At 43.2% G+C, this 16,329-nt stretch overlaps 1 protein-coding gene across 4 annotated transcripts in view; it reads left to right on the forward strand.

Moving 5' to 3' along the window:
- The first annotated feature begins 206 nt into the window (after positions 1–206).
- The window catches only part of RCAN3 (RCAN family member 3), a 108,494-nt gene continuing 92,371 nt past the window's right edge, over positions 207–16,329 (forward strand). Inside the window, exons 1-2 of one of the 4 annotated variants that reach the window (XM_061148217.1) lie at positions 207–374; positions 13,019–13,273. In XM_061148217.1, the coding sequence (XP_061004200.1) occupies positions 13,079–13,273 (195 nt within the window). In that variant the 5' untranslated portion in view covers positions 207–374; positions 13,019–13,078. Of the gene's footprint in view, positions 375–4,319; positions 4,517–10,414; positions 10,553–13,018; positions 13,274–16,329 lie in introns of those variants that run through there. The other 3 variants (XM_061148214.1, XM_061148215.1, XM_061148216.1) reach the window with 3 other exon arrangements.

A 16,329-nucleotide genomic window follows, 5' to 3' on the forward strand; every position in this document is an offset into this window, starting at 1 on the left:
TGTCCAAGCCGACATCATTTCTGGTCTACCTCATTGTAATAACACTATCAAACCAGTATTGCCATCTTATCGCTGGTGCCTGATCTTTACTGATTTCCCTTTCTTTGGGTAATAAAAACTTGAATTATCTTTGGTGAGTGTAACCGTCAAAGTTCCAGCAGAAGGTTAATCTGAGCTGAGTTTGGTAAAGGGTGTGTACAAATGTGTGGGCAGGGTTAAGGGAAACAGGAAGAAATGATGGGATGAAACCCCAAGGCTGCCAGCAGAAGGGAGCTATTAATACCACCACTCCTAGGAAAAGAGAAGGGAGACTCGACCAGAACCAGGGGCAAGAGCGGTGTGAAGAGCGGCACACGACAGAAGACTCAGTAGAGGTATGTAGCCAGCCTGCAATGACACAGAAAGGCAAATCCTGTGGGATAATACTCTTACTTCATCCTCCCCAACTCTCTGAGTTCTTCCAATGTCTTTTATGGATAAATCCAATGATAAGCCAGAGTATAAGGGACCCATTGAAGCAGTGTATGCAGGTCACCCCAGAGACACAAATCAGGAAGAAAAAAAGTAGAGTAGATAAAGGGACCAAAAGAAAATTTTTCGTCAAAGAGAAAGCCCCCTTTCCCCAGTTCTCAGAGATTTAAGAGCTGCTGATCACACCTTAAGGGCTTCCCAGTGGCTCAGTGGTAAAGAATCCACCTGCCAATGCAGGAGACGTGAGTTCCACCATGGGTCAGGGAGATTCCCTGGAGGAAGAAATAGCACTCCACTCCAGTATTCTTGCTTGGAGAATCCCATGGACAGAGGAGCCTGGTGGGCTACAGTTCATAGGGTCGCAAAGAGTCAGACATGACTGAGTGACTGAGACTGCATGCATGCACACACGACCACACCTTAGCTCTAGAGGTTAGTACATGACCCAGGTCCGGGCCGTCAGAGTATTCAATCCCCCTTCTGAAGAGAGTGGCTTAATGATGCACAAGAAACCCAAGTTAGATCAACAAAACGTAGTTCTGGGACTTTCTTTGAAAGCATGGAGGAAAAAAAACCTCTCTGCCAGTAAGGATATGATTTGAAGTTGTTAGCAGTCATTCTCCCATCTCCTGAAGAAAGACAGCCTGGGAATGAAGTCAACACAAAGGAAAACAGAGTTAAGAAATGGAGATCAAATTCTGATGTCATATTTTTAAGCCCCTAGATCCAGCCATGCCTGAAGCCCACATTTCTGAGTTACATGAGTTAATCAATTCCATTTATTGTTTAATCCAATTTGGGTGGCTTATTACATGCAAAAAAAACCCTGTTGAATAATATTTAATACTTATCCCAAAGACCAATGCAAAGACATACCTTTATATCTCTAAATATGCCACCATTTCTAGGGAATGTCCTTTTCCATATTCTCCACCTAGAAAACTCCTCCTCAAATAACTTAGCCTTCCCTCAGTTTTCCAGGTAGAATTGCTCTCTTCTTCCTCTGCATTGTCAGCACTTTGCAAATGTCTCTCATAGTGTATATATAAAACTGTGTTGCGGTTAGTTGTTTGTTTACCTACCTGTGAACTCCTGAAGTGTAGATTTGTATAAGCCTAGTACCCAACACAAGGCCTCATATCTCAGGGAAACCCTGAGTTAAACAAGGCTAAATCAGTCTTTTTTTAGGTTTGACTAGCTCCTTCTAGTCAAGGCTATGGTTTTTGCAGTAGTCATGTATGGACGTGAGAGTTGGACCATAAAGAAGGCTGCGTGCTGAAGAACTGATGCCTTCAAACTGTGGTGCTGGGGAAGACTTTTGAGAGCCCCTTGGACATCAAGGAAATCAAACCAGTCAATCCTAAAGGAAATCAACCCTGAATATTCATTGGAAGGACTGATGCTGAAGCTGAAGTTCCAGTACTCTGGCCACCTGATGCAAAGAACCGACTCATTGGAAAAGACCCTGATGCTGGGAAAGATCGAAGGCAGGCAGAGAAGGGGACGACAGAGGAGGAGATGGTTGGATGGCATCACCGACTCGATGGACGTGAGTTTGAGCAAGCTCTGGGAGCTGGTGAAGAACATGGAAGCTTGGCTTGCTGCAGTCTGTGGGGTCACAAAGAGTTGGACACGACTGGGTGACTGAACAACAACAAACCAGTCTTTTTACTTTAGGATCTCTCAGAGCCATGTCTGTGTAAGATGGATTAGTGGATCCTCATGCAGTGGTACAGAATGCAGCAGTTTCCAAATTCATTTTAAACTAAAAACTCAATTTTTGCTGAAGTTGCTGTGTTTGAGAAATTTAGAGAAGAAAAACTGCAGTTCTTAGGGGGACTGTAACAGATGAAGTGGCTCTCAGTAGATGTTTAAGTGTATGAAAGTGAGAACTTGGTAGGGGGTAGAAGGCAGCAGGGTTGGAAGCAGCAGAAACATCAGAAGCAATGAACAGGAAGCCAGAGGGGTGATCCCCTGGACATATCTCTGTGATGGTGCCAGGTCAATTGTTAAGAGTGATTGGGACCATAGTTTCCTTAGTTTAAATCTAACGGAGATTACATATATTCTACACACATTATTTTTTAATTTTTATTTTGTTTTCATTGGAATCTAGCTGCCTCACACTGCTGTGTCAGCCTCTGCTGTCGAGCAAAGTGAATCAGCCATAACTATTCATATATCCCCTCTTTTTTTGATATCCTTCCCAATTTAGGTCACCACAGTGCAACTAGCAGAGTTCCCTGTGCTACGCAGTAGGTTCTCATTCACTTCAGTTCAGTCCCTCAGTCGTATCCAACTTGTGATGTTGGATGAGTCGGTGATGTCATCCAACCATCTCATCCTCTGTTCCCTTCTCCTCCTGCCTTCAGTCTTTCCCAGCATCAGGGTCTTTTCCAATGAGTCAGCTCTTTCCATATTGGAGCTTCAGCTTCACAGTCCTTCCAGTGAGGATCCAGGGTTGATGTCCTTCAGGATTAACTGGTTTGATCTCCTTGCAGTTCAAGGGCAAGAGTCCACATACATACATACGTACATACATATATATGTTTATACACTATATTTCTTTTTCTCTTTCTGACTTACTTCATTCTGTACGAGTCTCTAGGTTCATGTATTCTACACACCTTAAACCTTCTTCCTGTCCCCTGAACCCAGAGGCTAAGTGCCTAGCAGCAGGGTTTCCTTGATTTTGACCCTCAATTTGCTTCACTTTGCCTCAGAGGCAGCTATGTGTGAGAGATCAGAAACTGGTTTTCTTCTAATTTCACATCCTTCAGACAAATTCCCTTCCTGTTCTGTGCCACTGTTTACCTCTCTGTGAACTAACAGGAGACACAGGCTCCCTGCCAGGCTTGGCTCAGATGCCTGGGGGGAGGGGGGCGGAATTTTTTTTTTAATAACCTGCCAAAGGAAGCCTCGGTCCTCAGCACTGTAACTTTGGGCAACTTATTGAACAGCTTAGGCCTTTGGTCTTTCTATTTGTAAAATAAACGTAAGTATGCCCCCACTGCTTCCGGAGAATTCAGGGAGAATTAAGAAAGACTATGCCATGAAAAGTGTTTTGCAAACAAGAAACAAAATATTAGAAATATAAATATTATTAGTATTGTACATACTGGAGAGAAGGGAAGGGAGAGTGGAGAGAAAGGCAGGTGAGAAGGCACCAGAATTCCACCTTGGCTCAGAGCCCAGAATAAGGTACAGCACTCCGATGCAACCTATAGTTCAGCCACCCACCTAACTAGCTGCCTCTCCACGGGCAATTAAGCCCCTGGAAGCCCATCTCGTCTATAAAAGGAGGATAACAATGTTCGGTTCGCTGCTTGTGAGGTTACATGAGGTAAAAACTGCAAAGCACGCGGTGCAGTGTACATAGTAACTGGCTCGCAGTAAATGTTCGTAATATTCCTACTAATTATTCTTGCCATCGACATAATGGGGCCAAACTGGATTAAAAAAAGGGGGAGATAAGCTATTTTTGGTCACGATGCAAGACGCAAAGTTCGCCTAAGGTCCAGCCGTCGGGGGAACCTTAACACCCCACCACCCAGCGTGACGGCCCAAGCGCCCTAGCTCTCCGCCAAAGAGAACACCCGGCCAGGCAAGCCAAGTGCGCGCGCCCGTACCCCGCCCACACGGCCGCGCCCCGCCCACACGGCCGCACGCGAGGGGCGTGGCCGCTTCCCGTCGGCGTCGGGGCCCGGCGCGCCCCCGCTGGGCGGCCGACCTCCAGCGCCTGCGCCGCGCGCGCTCGCCGGAGGCGGGGCTGAGCCGCGCGGGGCCGGGCGCGCGCGCCCGACGCCGACCGCCCAGCTTGCCCGGTCGCGGCTCGCACCCCGAGCCCAGGCAGTAGCTCGCGCCGGGGTCGAGGGCGTGGCGGCCCGGCAGCCGGCGCCGCACAGACTCTGCCGCGGCCACCTCCCGCCGTGTCTCCCCGGAGGCCCAGCCCCTTTGCGACTCCCGAGCTCCCGCATAGCCCGTCTGGCAGCCCCGGCCTCTCCTTCCCTTACCTGCCTGCCTGCTGCGGCGACCACGCGCGCAGGTGAGTCTCCGCTTCGCCGGGTGGGGCCCGCGCCCGCCTCTCCTAGCAGGCTCTGCACCCGGCTCTGGAGAGGATTGGGGTGCACTGGGTGTGGAAAGTTTTAAAAAAAGCCAAAACAAAACAGTCCGCCTGTGCCCTGGAAGGGTGGGCGCTCCTGTGCGCCAGACCCCAGAGATGCTGCGCCTTTGCCTCCCGGGTCCAGCCCTTCTCGCGCCCAGGGTCTTCTCTGACAGCTCTGGGGTGGTGTATTTGCAGAACACAACTAAGAGAAGGGATCTGTCTCGCAACAGCTGTTTGACTTTTTGAAAAGCTGACAGATCCAGCCTGCTCCTGAACGCAGAAGGGGGGCAGTTGGTAAAACGGAGCGACCAGAAGGTGGAAGCCCATCTGTGGTGTTGTTGCTCCTTTCTCAGTGATGCGTCGGTAACCATCGCGTTACCTGTTGGATAACTTCTTGAAACTTGTCTGTCTGCTTCCTTCTGCTGCCTGGGCCGATAGAGCAGTAGTGGTCTGTTTTCAGCTTGCTTCGTCTCAGCTTCTGTGCAAAATCTGATCATCTCCTTCAGGAGATTAGGAGTCTAGGGCACGGAGCAGTTCAGATCCGTGTTGCAGATACTAACAGAATTATTTAACGTGATGCTTTACTGCAGTGCTCGAAAGTATTAACTCCCTCTTATTGAAAGTTACCTGTTGTTGTTGTTGTTTAGTCTCTAAATCGTGTCCCACTCTTTGTGACCCCATGGACTGTAGCCTGCCGGGCTCCTCTGTCCATGGGATTCTCCAGGCAAGAATACTGGAGTGGGCTGCCATTTCCTTCTCCAGGGGATCTTCCCAGCCTTGGGATGGAACCCACGTCTCCTGCATTGGCAGGCGGATTCTTTACCGCTGAGCCACTGCGGAAGCCTGGAAGTCTCTGCGTTTCATAGAGTCTCACATGTACAATTTGATAATGGATTGAGGGATTCCCTGGTAAAGAATCTGCCTGCTGGTGCAGGAGACTCAGGAAACACAGGTTGGATCCCTGAGTCGGAAGATCCCCTGGAAGAGGAAATGGCAACCCACGCCAGTATTCTTGCCTGGAAAGTCCCATGGTCAGAGGAGCCTGGCGATTACAGTCCATGGGCTCACAAAGAGTCAGAACCGATGGAGAACACACGCATGACTCGTTGTAGCTGTGGTTACACAGGATTTACAATGATTAGTTTTAAGAGTGTTTCATTAGTTGAGGTTCAAAATACTAAATTAGAAAACACAAAATATTGAGACTCAGAATATAGATGTTTGTGTATCACGCGACGGTCGTGCTTTTTGATGGGGGTTTTGTATTGGTTTTCTAGAAATTGACTTTTGATGCAGGAAGACAGTGAAAGGCTTGAGAACTCAGCTCCCCTTCTTTAGCCACGCTGTCAGCTTTATGTTTTACTGGGTTAGCAAAACTTATTTCTTAGAGTGGGAAGAGATTTCAGTGCTTTTCGAGAAGGCAAGATTTTTTTCCACTGTTGAATTATAACATTTGTAAAACTTTTAAACATGTGCATGTTAATGGTTACAAATGAGTACAGGTTGTGTATGGTGCTGGAGGATACACTGGTTGAAAGACTTCAGCAAAGCATCATGAAAAATAGTGTGATTTGGAAATCCATTAGACTGAAGTCTGTGAGATAATGGGAGCTCTAAAGTTCAATGCCATTTATTATCTAGACCCAGAGAACCACAGGAGGTGGAGGTCAGACAGTGGATCTCCACTTTTCCCCTCAAATGTAGAGCTTATAGTGAGGGGAAATGAATTCTGTGCTGTGAAAGAAATAGCATCAGTCCTTTTATCTCTACTTCAGTTCTTTAAAACCAGTTACTTTCATTTGTTCTGTCAGTTGGTTATTGTTATTTCTCTCTCCCGCTGAAAAGTACTTCACTGCATCTCAGTAATTATAACAGGACCATTTCTGAATTACATATGAAAAGAGGGCATAGGTCGTTGAAACATACAAAATTCAAATATCTAATTTTCGCCTTTACTGTGGCACCATTTTTTTTTTCTTACCACAACTACTAGAAAGTAGTAAGATTATCTGCCTGCAAGTAGTGAATGGGGAGGAAGTGGAAGATAACAGACTTACAAGATAGCTATTTGAAACCCTCACACTGACAATCCAGAAGGTTCTTTTTTTGGGAAAAAAAAAAAAAAAAGGAATTTAGTCTAAACTTATAATATGGAAATTTTAAAAAGGTATTTAGTAGTTCAACAACATCTCTGAGTATTTTGCTCATTTTATACTGAGAGGACAAATGTAACTCAAAAAGCCAGATGACTTTTCCCAGGTTATTCAGTAGGGCACTTGTGGAGCTGGAAATGAGATATTTGTTTGCTTCCAGTATTGATTGATCACATCAGAAAATAATAAATTGCATTTAGCTAAGGTATGTTAAATATTCACCAAGTTGAGAAGCATACTATTTTGAAAAATTATTATTATTTTTTAATCCTGGAAGAGGAATTTACCTTTTCCTGATCAGAATTTAAAATGCAAAGTCAGATTCATGTGCTTGACATTTTCCCTTGATGATTACTTTTGTCACAAGACTTGTATCTGAGCAGATGGTCATGCTCCTTGGAGTTTTCCACTCATTTAATATTTCCATGAGGAAACAATTTGCTAGAAGCCAGCCACAGCTACAGTTGTGCTGCAGATGATGCTAGACCCTGATTACCACAGACTTTTGCTTATAAAAGCTGATGGATATTGGTCCAGCCCTTTCCGATCCTATTTCCCTGAATTAGGAAATTGAGGGACACACTAGTCTTGTAGGAGTTGCAGCAGAGCAGAGTTAACAGACTCCAGTGTACTTCTGTAAATTTTTTTCTTAATAAAATCAAGCTATTTCTTAAGTACCAGCTGAAATAACTTATGATTTCTTTACAGATGTGCTAAGATTGTTTTTTCCACTGGTTGATTCTGATCATATCTCTGTTCACTTCTAGCTGCATTTGTAATATCAGAAAATTATGAAATGGTTGACAGTGTTAATTGAAGCTATATCCAAAAAAAATCTCACAGGAGGCCTTTGGCAAGAGAACCATCAGGTGATAGATAATGTCTCTAATACTGCATGTGCTGAATTACAACATAAAGTTCTTTGAGGTCCTTGAAAAGTGCACTGTGGACTTTTTTAGCTAGCTCTTTGTTTTTAAATCTTTACATGATTTCACATTGGAACTATAGCACCATACCAGTGGTTGCCCTGGAGCTGGTTTTATTGATAGCTGCGACTGAACAGTTTTCTTGAAATGATTCAAAGTGTTAGTTTTGTTTTTGTAGCTTTATTTTTGTGTCCTTTTTGTTGCCTGGCATTAGATCATTTGGGTGTGTATTTTTCTCATTTTGTAATTTTAATATCAGTTCCATCAAAGGTTCTGATATTATTGGGATCCTTTCCACCCAAAAATATGTTGGCATAGATCGTGCCTGTGTAAAAATAATTAATTATTGAGCACCAACTATATGCAAAGCATCATTCTGAGCACCCAATATGTATTCTCTGATTTAGTACTTATAATATCCTTATTGGATAAGGATTATTATTACCCCCATTTTATAGTTGAGGAAACAGAAAAGGAGGCAAACTAATGTACCTAACATCGAATACTGGGGCGGGCCTCCCAGCTGGTGCAGCAGTATCCATCTGCCAATGCAGGATGTAAGAGACGTGAGTTCGATCCCTGGGTCAGCAGTACTGGGGGCAGGAGACAGAGTTTAACTCTAGAAAATTCTGATTATCGAGCCCAAATCTTCCTGAGATGTATATTTAAAGATTGTTCAGACTTATTTGTAGTTACTATGGGATTTCATTAATCCATCCTTTTAAACTGTATCAAATATACACTAATGTATAAGTGAAGAAAATGTAGCAATACTATAAAGATTATTGAAATAATTTTTGATGAAAGGCAAATGATTTAACAATTATCTAAAAAAATTGAAGGGGAAATACCTATAAAATAACCTATGTAAGTTATAGGGGATAACCGGCAAAACTTGAAAATAGACTCTGATTTCAGTAACAGTGTTATATCATTGTTAAAGTACTTGGTTTTGATAATTGAACTGTGGATTATACAAGAAAGTGATCTTGTTCTTATACAATGAAGTATTTGAGAGTGAAAGGAGCAATACTGTCTTAATCTCAATGGTTCCAGGGAAAAACGTGTATATAGAAAAATGAGGGAATGATTTTTAAAATGAGTCAAAATGTAAGTAATTGGTAACTCCGAGAAAAGGGTATACAGGACTTTCTCGTACTATTCTTATAGTTTTTCTGTTTGAAATTATATCAAAAGAAAAAGTTGCCCTGAAATGAAGGTAGAAAACAGGAAATGAAGGTGTAACATTCTAAGAATTTTTTCTTTTAAGTCAGGTGAAGGATTGTTTCTTGTGCCCTGATTTTTGGTTTTTGTTTTTTTTTTCTTTTTGGAGGTTGGAAGAAGGTACTTGAGACCAACGGAAAATCTTACCAAACATAGCTTGACTTTCTCAAATTTTAAAATCTAGCCATTCAGAGCTCCCTGACTCTCCAACCAAATCGTGTTTTCCTTGCCTCTTTTTAATGGGGCGGGGAATAAAGCTTTAGTGTCTCTAAGAGTTAAGAGATAAAAAGACTGCCCACTTTTAGTGATACTGGAAGTTTAATTGCCTAAAACTTTCAATACCATGCTACTATTGGCTAACTCTTACATTTGTATTTACTTTTGTCTGCGCTGGGCTCTCCTCGCTGCACACAGGCTTTCTCTGGTTGTGGGGTGTGGGTTGCTGCTTGTGCTGTCTTCTCTAGCCGGGGAGCTCGGCTCCAGAGTGCAGCCTCAGCGGTTGTGGTGCCCAAGGTTCGTTGCCCTGCGGCATGTGGAGTCTTCATGGACTGGGGATCGAATCAGTGTCCCCTGCAATGGCAGGCGGATTCTTAACCACTGGACCACCAGGGAAGTACTAGAATTGACTGCTTTTAATGTCGGATCTCTGTAACCCTACTTTCCAGGCAGCCTGGCCCAACCCACCTTTCTCACTGTGTTTCCTGCCGGACCATCAAACGTGGTCCACTCCGGCCACATCAGATCTTATATCTTGTGCCTGCTGACCTTTTTGTCTCCCCGCCTTTGTCCATGGACTGTTGGCTTCGCCTGGAATGCACCCCATTCTTTTCTTGTTGAAATTCTCTTCCGAGAAGCTGTTTTTCATCCTCCTGCAGAATGAAATTTTCCTTTGTGTGTGCTGCCGTATCACAGCGCTATCTGCTTTCATTCAGCAATCCTTACGAAGCATATACTGTGAGCCAGAAACTGGGCCAGGGACTGGGATCCAAAGGCATTCATGCTCTGTTAGCTAAGAGTGATCTGTGAACAAACAATCATAAGTACTGTAACAGCGAAATGAGCAAAGTGCTGTGAAAGCTACAGACTACCCTACACAACTTAGTCTTGAAGAAAAGGTTACAAGGAAAGTCACAGTGAGATGCCACGTGCGCCCTATCAGGCCCCTTTCCTGATTGGAGATTTCCAGCACAATAATGTACTGGAAGAAGTTTTGAACAATTGTAGTGCCTGTGGGCTACCCAGTTAGGCATATTCAGTGGAAAGCTAAAAAGACGAGTCTGCAAGTCTAGATCTCAGGAGAGAGAGAGGCGGAGTCCGGGTATGTAACTCACACAGACCTGTGATTTTCTGTGTGCACAGGCAGGAAGGACTTGGGGGCAGATTAGAATCTCTCAGGGTCACGTTGTTTTTCAAACCACCATCCCCTCCAGAGCCCAAGATCCTGCTTCCCCCTTCACTTAGGTGACATCTTTCCTGACTTAAGAATAATTGTCGGAAGCGAGAGACCGTCTTGATAGACACGTGTCACGCGGGTGAACCACAGGGAAGCAGGAAACCAGTTGAGAAACACTGGTGGCGGAGTAGTTAAATGCTGGGGCGTGGATAAAAGCTCAGGAAGAGTAAGATGACGAAGAGGATGGGGTTGAAACCTCAAGGAGACAGAGTTGTAAAGGGTGAGTGGAGAGAGCGGAGCCACTGTGAGGACAGATGCGGAGGAAGGAGAGCTGGGAGAGACGGGGCGATGGGAGGCAGGGGCACAGAGACATCCCACGGGGCACGGGTGGGACCGGGGGCCGCCCGGAGGCAGGTGCCATCCCGAGGAGGCTGCTGCTGGCCAGTCGGGGCCGGTTCAACCGGAAGGTGGCGGCCGGAGTCCAGCTGCCCGGAATTTAGGGGTGATGGGAGTCAAGGAGAGTCCTCTTTCCAGGACGCCCCTAGAAAGGGGGAAGGAGGGACAGAGGGAGGTGGATTGAGGGGCAGGCAGACTCCAAATAGAAGATTTTTCTTTTTTCAAGACTGGGGCGGGGTGGGGGCAGGGACTCAGGAAGAAGTGTGTTTGCTAAGAAGGAAGAAAGAATGGGTGGAGACGGATACATTAAAACTATAGGAGGCAGGACTTCCCTGGCAGTCCAGTGGTTAGGACTGTGTGCTTATAATGCACGAGGCACAGGATTGATTCCTGGTCAGGGAACTAAGATCCTACATGCAGTGCAGGGCAGTCAAAGAGGAAAAAAAAAAAGTCTGAGCTCTAAAACAGTGAGAGAATAAATCTGTGTTTAAAGGGAAAAAAAGTATAGGAGCCCATGGTTAAGAGCCTGCACTCCCAATGCAGGGGACCCGAGTTTGATCCCTGGTCAGGGAACTAGATACCGCATGCCACAACTAAGAGTTCACATGCTGTGAAAAGGAATGAGTTTGAATCAGTTCTAGTGGAATGGATGAACCTAGAGCCTTCATACAGAAAGGAGTAAGTCAGAAAGAGAAAAATATCATATAATAACGCGTATATATGGAATCGAGAAAGATGGTACTGATGAACCTATTTGCAGGGCAGGAATAGAGACGCAGACTTAGAGAACAGGCTTGTGGACACGGTGGGGGCGCAGGGGGAAGGAGAGAGAGGGGGGAATTGAGAGTAGCCTCGGAACATATATATTACCATATGCAAAATAGACAGCTAGTGGGAAGATGCTATATAACTCAGGGAGCTCAACTAGGTGCTCGGTGACAACCTAGAGGCGTGGGATCGGATACAGGGTGGGCCGGAGGTTCAAGAGGGAGGGGACCTATGTGTACCTACGGCTGATTGATGGTGTTGTATGGCAGAAACCAACACAACATTGTAAAGCAATTATCCTCCAATTAAAAAAAAAAAAAAAGAGTTCTCATGCTGCAGCTAAGACCCAGTGCAGCCATATTAAAAAAAAACACACACACACACACACAGAAAACAAAAAATGTGTTGGTGCCAAGATCCTTTTGAGGTGGGTGGTGGTGTTGAGGAGAAATTCTTGCTGGGTGGGAGCTCCTTGAGGGTAGGAAGCATGCTTTATTCATCTCATATCTCCCTGTACCTGGCATGCAGTATATATTCGGGAAATGTTTATAAAAACAAGTGAAGATTTACTTTTTAGAATTAGTGTTTCCTGATTGATTTAGTGGAATAACGGGAAAATCACTATTTTTCCCCATAATTAACATTTTACATTGTATCTATGTAAGCAATCTATTTGCAACTTCATGTTCTTTAAAATAAAAGAGAAAAATCACAAATTAGATAATATTGAGGTAGTAATAATCATGCTTATTTAATTTTCCTGTGCCTGATAGGTATGACTTAAATTCCAGCATCTTGAAATGTGTTATGGTCAAGGCACCTGCCTAGTGGGTGTTGTGTTCAGTTCATCCAAAGAGATAAAAATGGGTTAAAACAGTCTTATAAGGCAGTCACTGTTCATTATTTAACAGGGGGACACCATCCACTCCATGCTGGTAAAATGATATATTTTTAAGCATTCAGAGAAAGGACATTTTTTAAATGTCTTCTATGTCAGATTTTGTCTGTAGTAAATATTTCTGATATTAACAAAGACTGACTTTATATAGAGCTTTTGGTTCTGTGTAATTTAGTTCTTCGAGAGTATATTCAAAAGAACAGATTGGTTAAAAAAGGTAAAGTCAGCTCATTGCAGGCTATATTTCAGGGTGCAGATGGTGAGTGGATCCGTGTGGGTTTTCTTCTGCTCTGCCAAGTTTCAGTCTTGTGGACTTACATCCCAAACAAATATGTGAAGGAGGTTCTGGTTCACATTTTCCTTCCCCCTGCTTGTAAACTGGTGTATATGTTGATAGTATCTTATTTTGTATTATTCCCCCCCACCACCACCTCATTTCACTAGAAAACTTCCAGCCTTTTTTTTTTATAAGTCATTGCCTGTGAAATATCTTATGTAAAATATGCTAAGCAAATCAAATTAGTATATATAGAATTCATTGCTGAGGACCGTGATGAGTTGATTTCAATGTTGATTGATCTTTCCTGAATAAAATTGCCTCATTTGATGAATTGCTGTCTTGAGAACTGATTGGAACGTTATTGGACCTTCAATATCGTTGTTGTTTTCTCTTTTTTTAAACAGTTGATGCCTGGTAGACATCTTTGAACTTTAAAAACGGAGAAGACCTGCTTTTAGAGGAAAATGCTGAGGGACGCTATGAAGTCTTGGAATGATAGCCAGTCAGATCTTTGCAGCACTGACCATGAAGAGGAAGAAGAGATGGTTTTTGGTGAAAATGAAGATGACTTGGAAGAGATGATGGATTTAAGTGACCTGCCTACCTCACTTTTTGCTTGCAGTGTCCATGAAGCAGTGTTTGAGGTGCCGGAGCAGAAGGTAGGCATACACCCTACCTTTCTCTGTCTTAGGTAGTGTGTTGAATGTGTGTGGATTCGGGGAAACAGCTGATGGCTGCCTATTTGCAAAGTTTGTTATTGGTCCATGGCAGGTAGAGAAGTGTGCACCAAACTTTAGACATTGCTTTGGCATTTTGGGGCTCCCTGGTGGCTTAGAAGGTAAAGATCTGCCTGCAGTGAGGGAGACACAGGTTCAATCCCTGGGTTGGGATGATCCCCTAGAGGAGGGCATGGCAACCCACTCCTGTATTCTTGCCTGGAGAATTCCATGGACAGAGGAGCCTGGCCGGCTACAGTCCATGGGGTCTCAAAGATTCGGACACGACTGAGCAACTTTCACTTTCAGCCTTGCTGGCATTTTTATTATGTTTTGTGAGAATATCAGTCTGCAACAGACAGGAAATGCTTAAAATCCAGTCCTACCCCATGAATATTAGAAGCACTGGTTTATAGTGAATGCTGAATGAAGTCTTAATAAGTTCATCTATTGATTCACTCAGTCATTCATTTTTGTAGCTTGTGGTTAAAGAAAAGCTAAGTGACTTTTAGCCTGGCTTCCTATTACTTGGTAGTAAATTCACAAAGGAAGGACTTACTTTAAGCCTTTTTCTGAGGCTAATAACATAATTAGGACTGTTTATGATTTCATTTGGGGCTTCCCAGGTGGCTCAGTGGGAAAGGATCCTCCCTCCAGTGCTGGAGATGCAGGAGACGTGGGTTTAGTTCATGGGTAGAGAAGATCCCCTGGAGGAGGAAATGGCAACCCACTCCAGTTTTCTGGCCTGGAAAATCTCATGGACAGAGGAGCCTGATGGGCTACAGTCCACAGGGTTGCAAAAGAATCAGACACGACTTAGCGACTGAGTATGAGCACAATGATTTCATTTTAACAGAGTTCTTAGTATTTCTTTTTTTACTTCCTGCAACCTGCCCAGGGCAAAATGATTGAGTTTATTTGTTTATTTTTTTAAAGATGGCTACTCTTTAGTTCATTCATTATTTGCCTATAAAAAAAGAGAACATGTGTGTGCGTTTCATTCCATGGTGGCCTCACAAAAGCCTGTAGAGCTTAAGTTACACAAAAGTAAAATATTTCTGCCATTGGTATGAAATTTTGCGTGTTCTAAGACTTTGTTTCAAAATCCCACCATGCTGCTTTTAATTTGTTATCTATGTCTTCCAAGTATTTTTCTTTCTGGTGACTCTTGTGGAGCAGAACTTGATACGATGAATAGTTTGACTCAGTACATACTTGAATGCCTTGAGTGTATAAGGCACTGTACCAGTGGCTTCAGGGGATACAGCAGGAACTTAAATAGTTCTGCCTTGAGAGCCCTGCAGTGGAGAGGATAAGTAATTTGATGTAAAATATAATACTTATGCCTTTAGAGATGCCTGAAAGTACTGAGTGTAGGGAAAATTAAATGTTTCCTTTGTAGTTTTCTTCTGTCAGTGTCTTCTTTTGCTTTAATTTCTCCTGGTCTAATCTGTTTGTGCAGCTTGTCCACATGTGTGCAAAAGACAAAGCAAAATAAAAAACCCTTCTCTTGGATTATGGGCAGAATAATTCTGATTGCAATTAAATGCCTTATTTTCAAAAGAATTTTAGTTTTTTCCTGATTTGAAAAGGTTTTTGTTTCTGTATAACTTTGTAATTGTTGGAATGAATGAGCTTCTACCCTCTTCTGAGTGGTCAACCAAGTGACACAGGGACCACTGTCATCTGAAGCTGAATCTTTATTTCAGTTGCTGGATTGTGGCTCTACGTTTTCCCCAGTGTTTCCTGGAAATTGTGTGACGTGGCAGAGGAAAAGTAAAGAATATAGTAAACTGTAAGAAAAATAAGCCAAGGGAAAATTTATCTCATAACTGCTGTTTCTGCAACAGCCTGGTTGTTGGCTTTTTTCCTTGTGCTCAGCTAATCAGCGGCTCAGGCCAGAGCACTGCAGGTTTAGATCCTAATTTTCCCGTAACAGGTTGGAATTCATTCCAGTGTTATTGACTTGCTGTTTTTAATCCCAGTTTTCCCTTTCTTAAAATAAGGAAAAATTAAGCAGGCTTCTGATTTGAACATGAGAGATTTTCAAGATTTAATTTAGGTTTTTATGGTGGGGGAAATTGGAGTGCTTCTCCTTTCTGCTTTAGGTCTATGTGTCTGAGGGATCTTGGTAAATGTTGATGCAAAGCAGCACTCCAGCTGGGGCCTGACTTTATAGAGAAATGCATGTAGCTTTTGGATTAGTCTGTTCTCAAAGCACTACCCTTTGTACATAAAACTGTTTCTCCTGACCTATTTACCGTACGATTTTGGATTTGTTTTTCTAATGACAAAGGTTGGGATATATTAGGACATCTCTACTTGCTCTCCTGGTCCTGCTTCTTGATCAGTGATACCTAGCATCTAATATAGTTGCCTAGTACAGAGCAACACCTGTTAGGCTGAATGAATGGATTCTGTAAGATATCTGTTGAGGATTAGTGATACAGAGTTGTGATGGAGAGACAGACGTACTCAGCTGAGTGAGGTTCAGTTGAACGTAGGAGATTTAACCTGAAATTGTGATTTTAGATACACTGGCACAAATTTCTCTGTGGTCCGTGTAATCATATGCATGATACAAACCTTCCTGTTGAGCATCTGGTTTCTATATCCTACATTTAAAGATGAATAGAACATATTACTTAAGAAAAATAAATGATATTTGGAAGTTAACTGAAATCCTCTGATTCTCCTAATCAGTTGTTGAATGTTCTAATACAACGTTCAGTCCAGAAGAAGTAAGTCTTTTGAGGAAACTGATTTGTTTTAAATCTGGAAATTGAAAATGGAGATTCAAAGGAAGAATGTTTCTATTTAGTGAACTGTATTTTTAACAGTGCCTGGAAGGTAACAGTTTCAGTAAATAGTTAATTGAATCTGTAGTATCATTCTGGCCAAGAATTAGTAAAAATTTAGTTAACTTCAAGGCTAGATTAAATACTAGAGAATCATAGAAGTTTAGAGCTAGAAGAAATCCTATTCAAGTCTTCTATACA

The sequence above is a fragment of the Dama dama genome, chromosome 8 (assembly GCF_033118175.1).
Source record: "Dama dama isolate Ldn47 chromosome 8, ASM3311817v1, whole genome shotgun sequence".
Classification (NCBI taxonomy): Eukaryota; Metazoa; Chordata; class Mammalia; order Artiodactyla; family Cervidae; genus Dama; species Dama dama.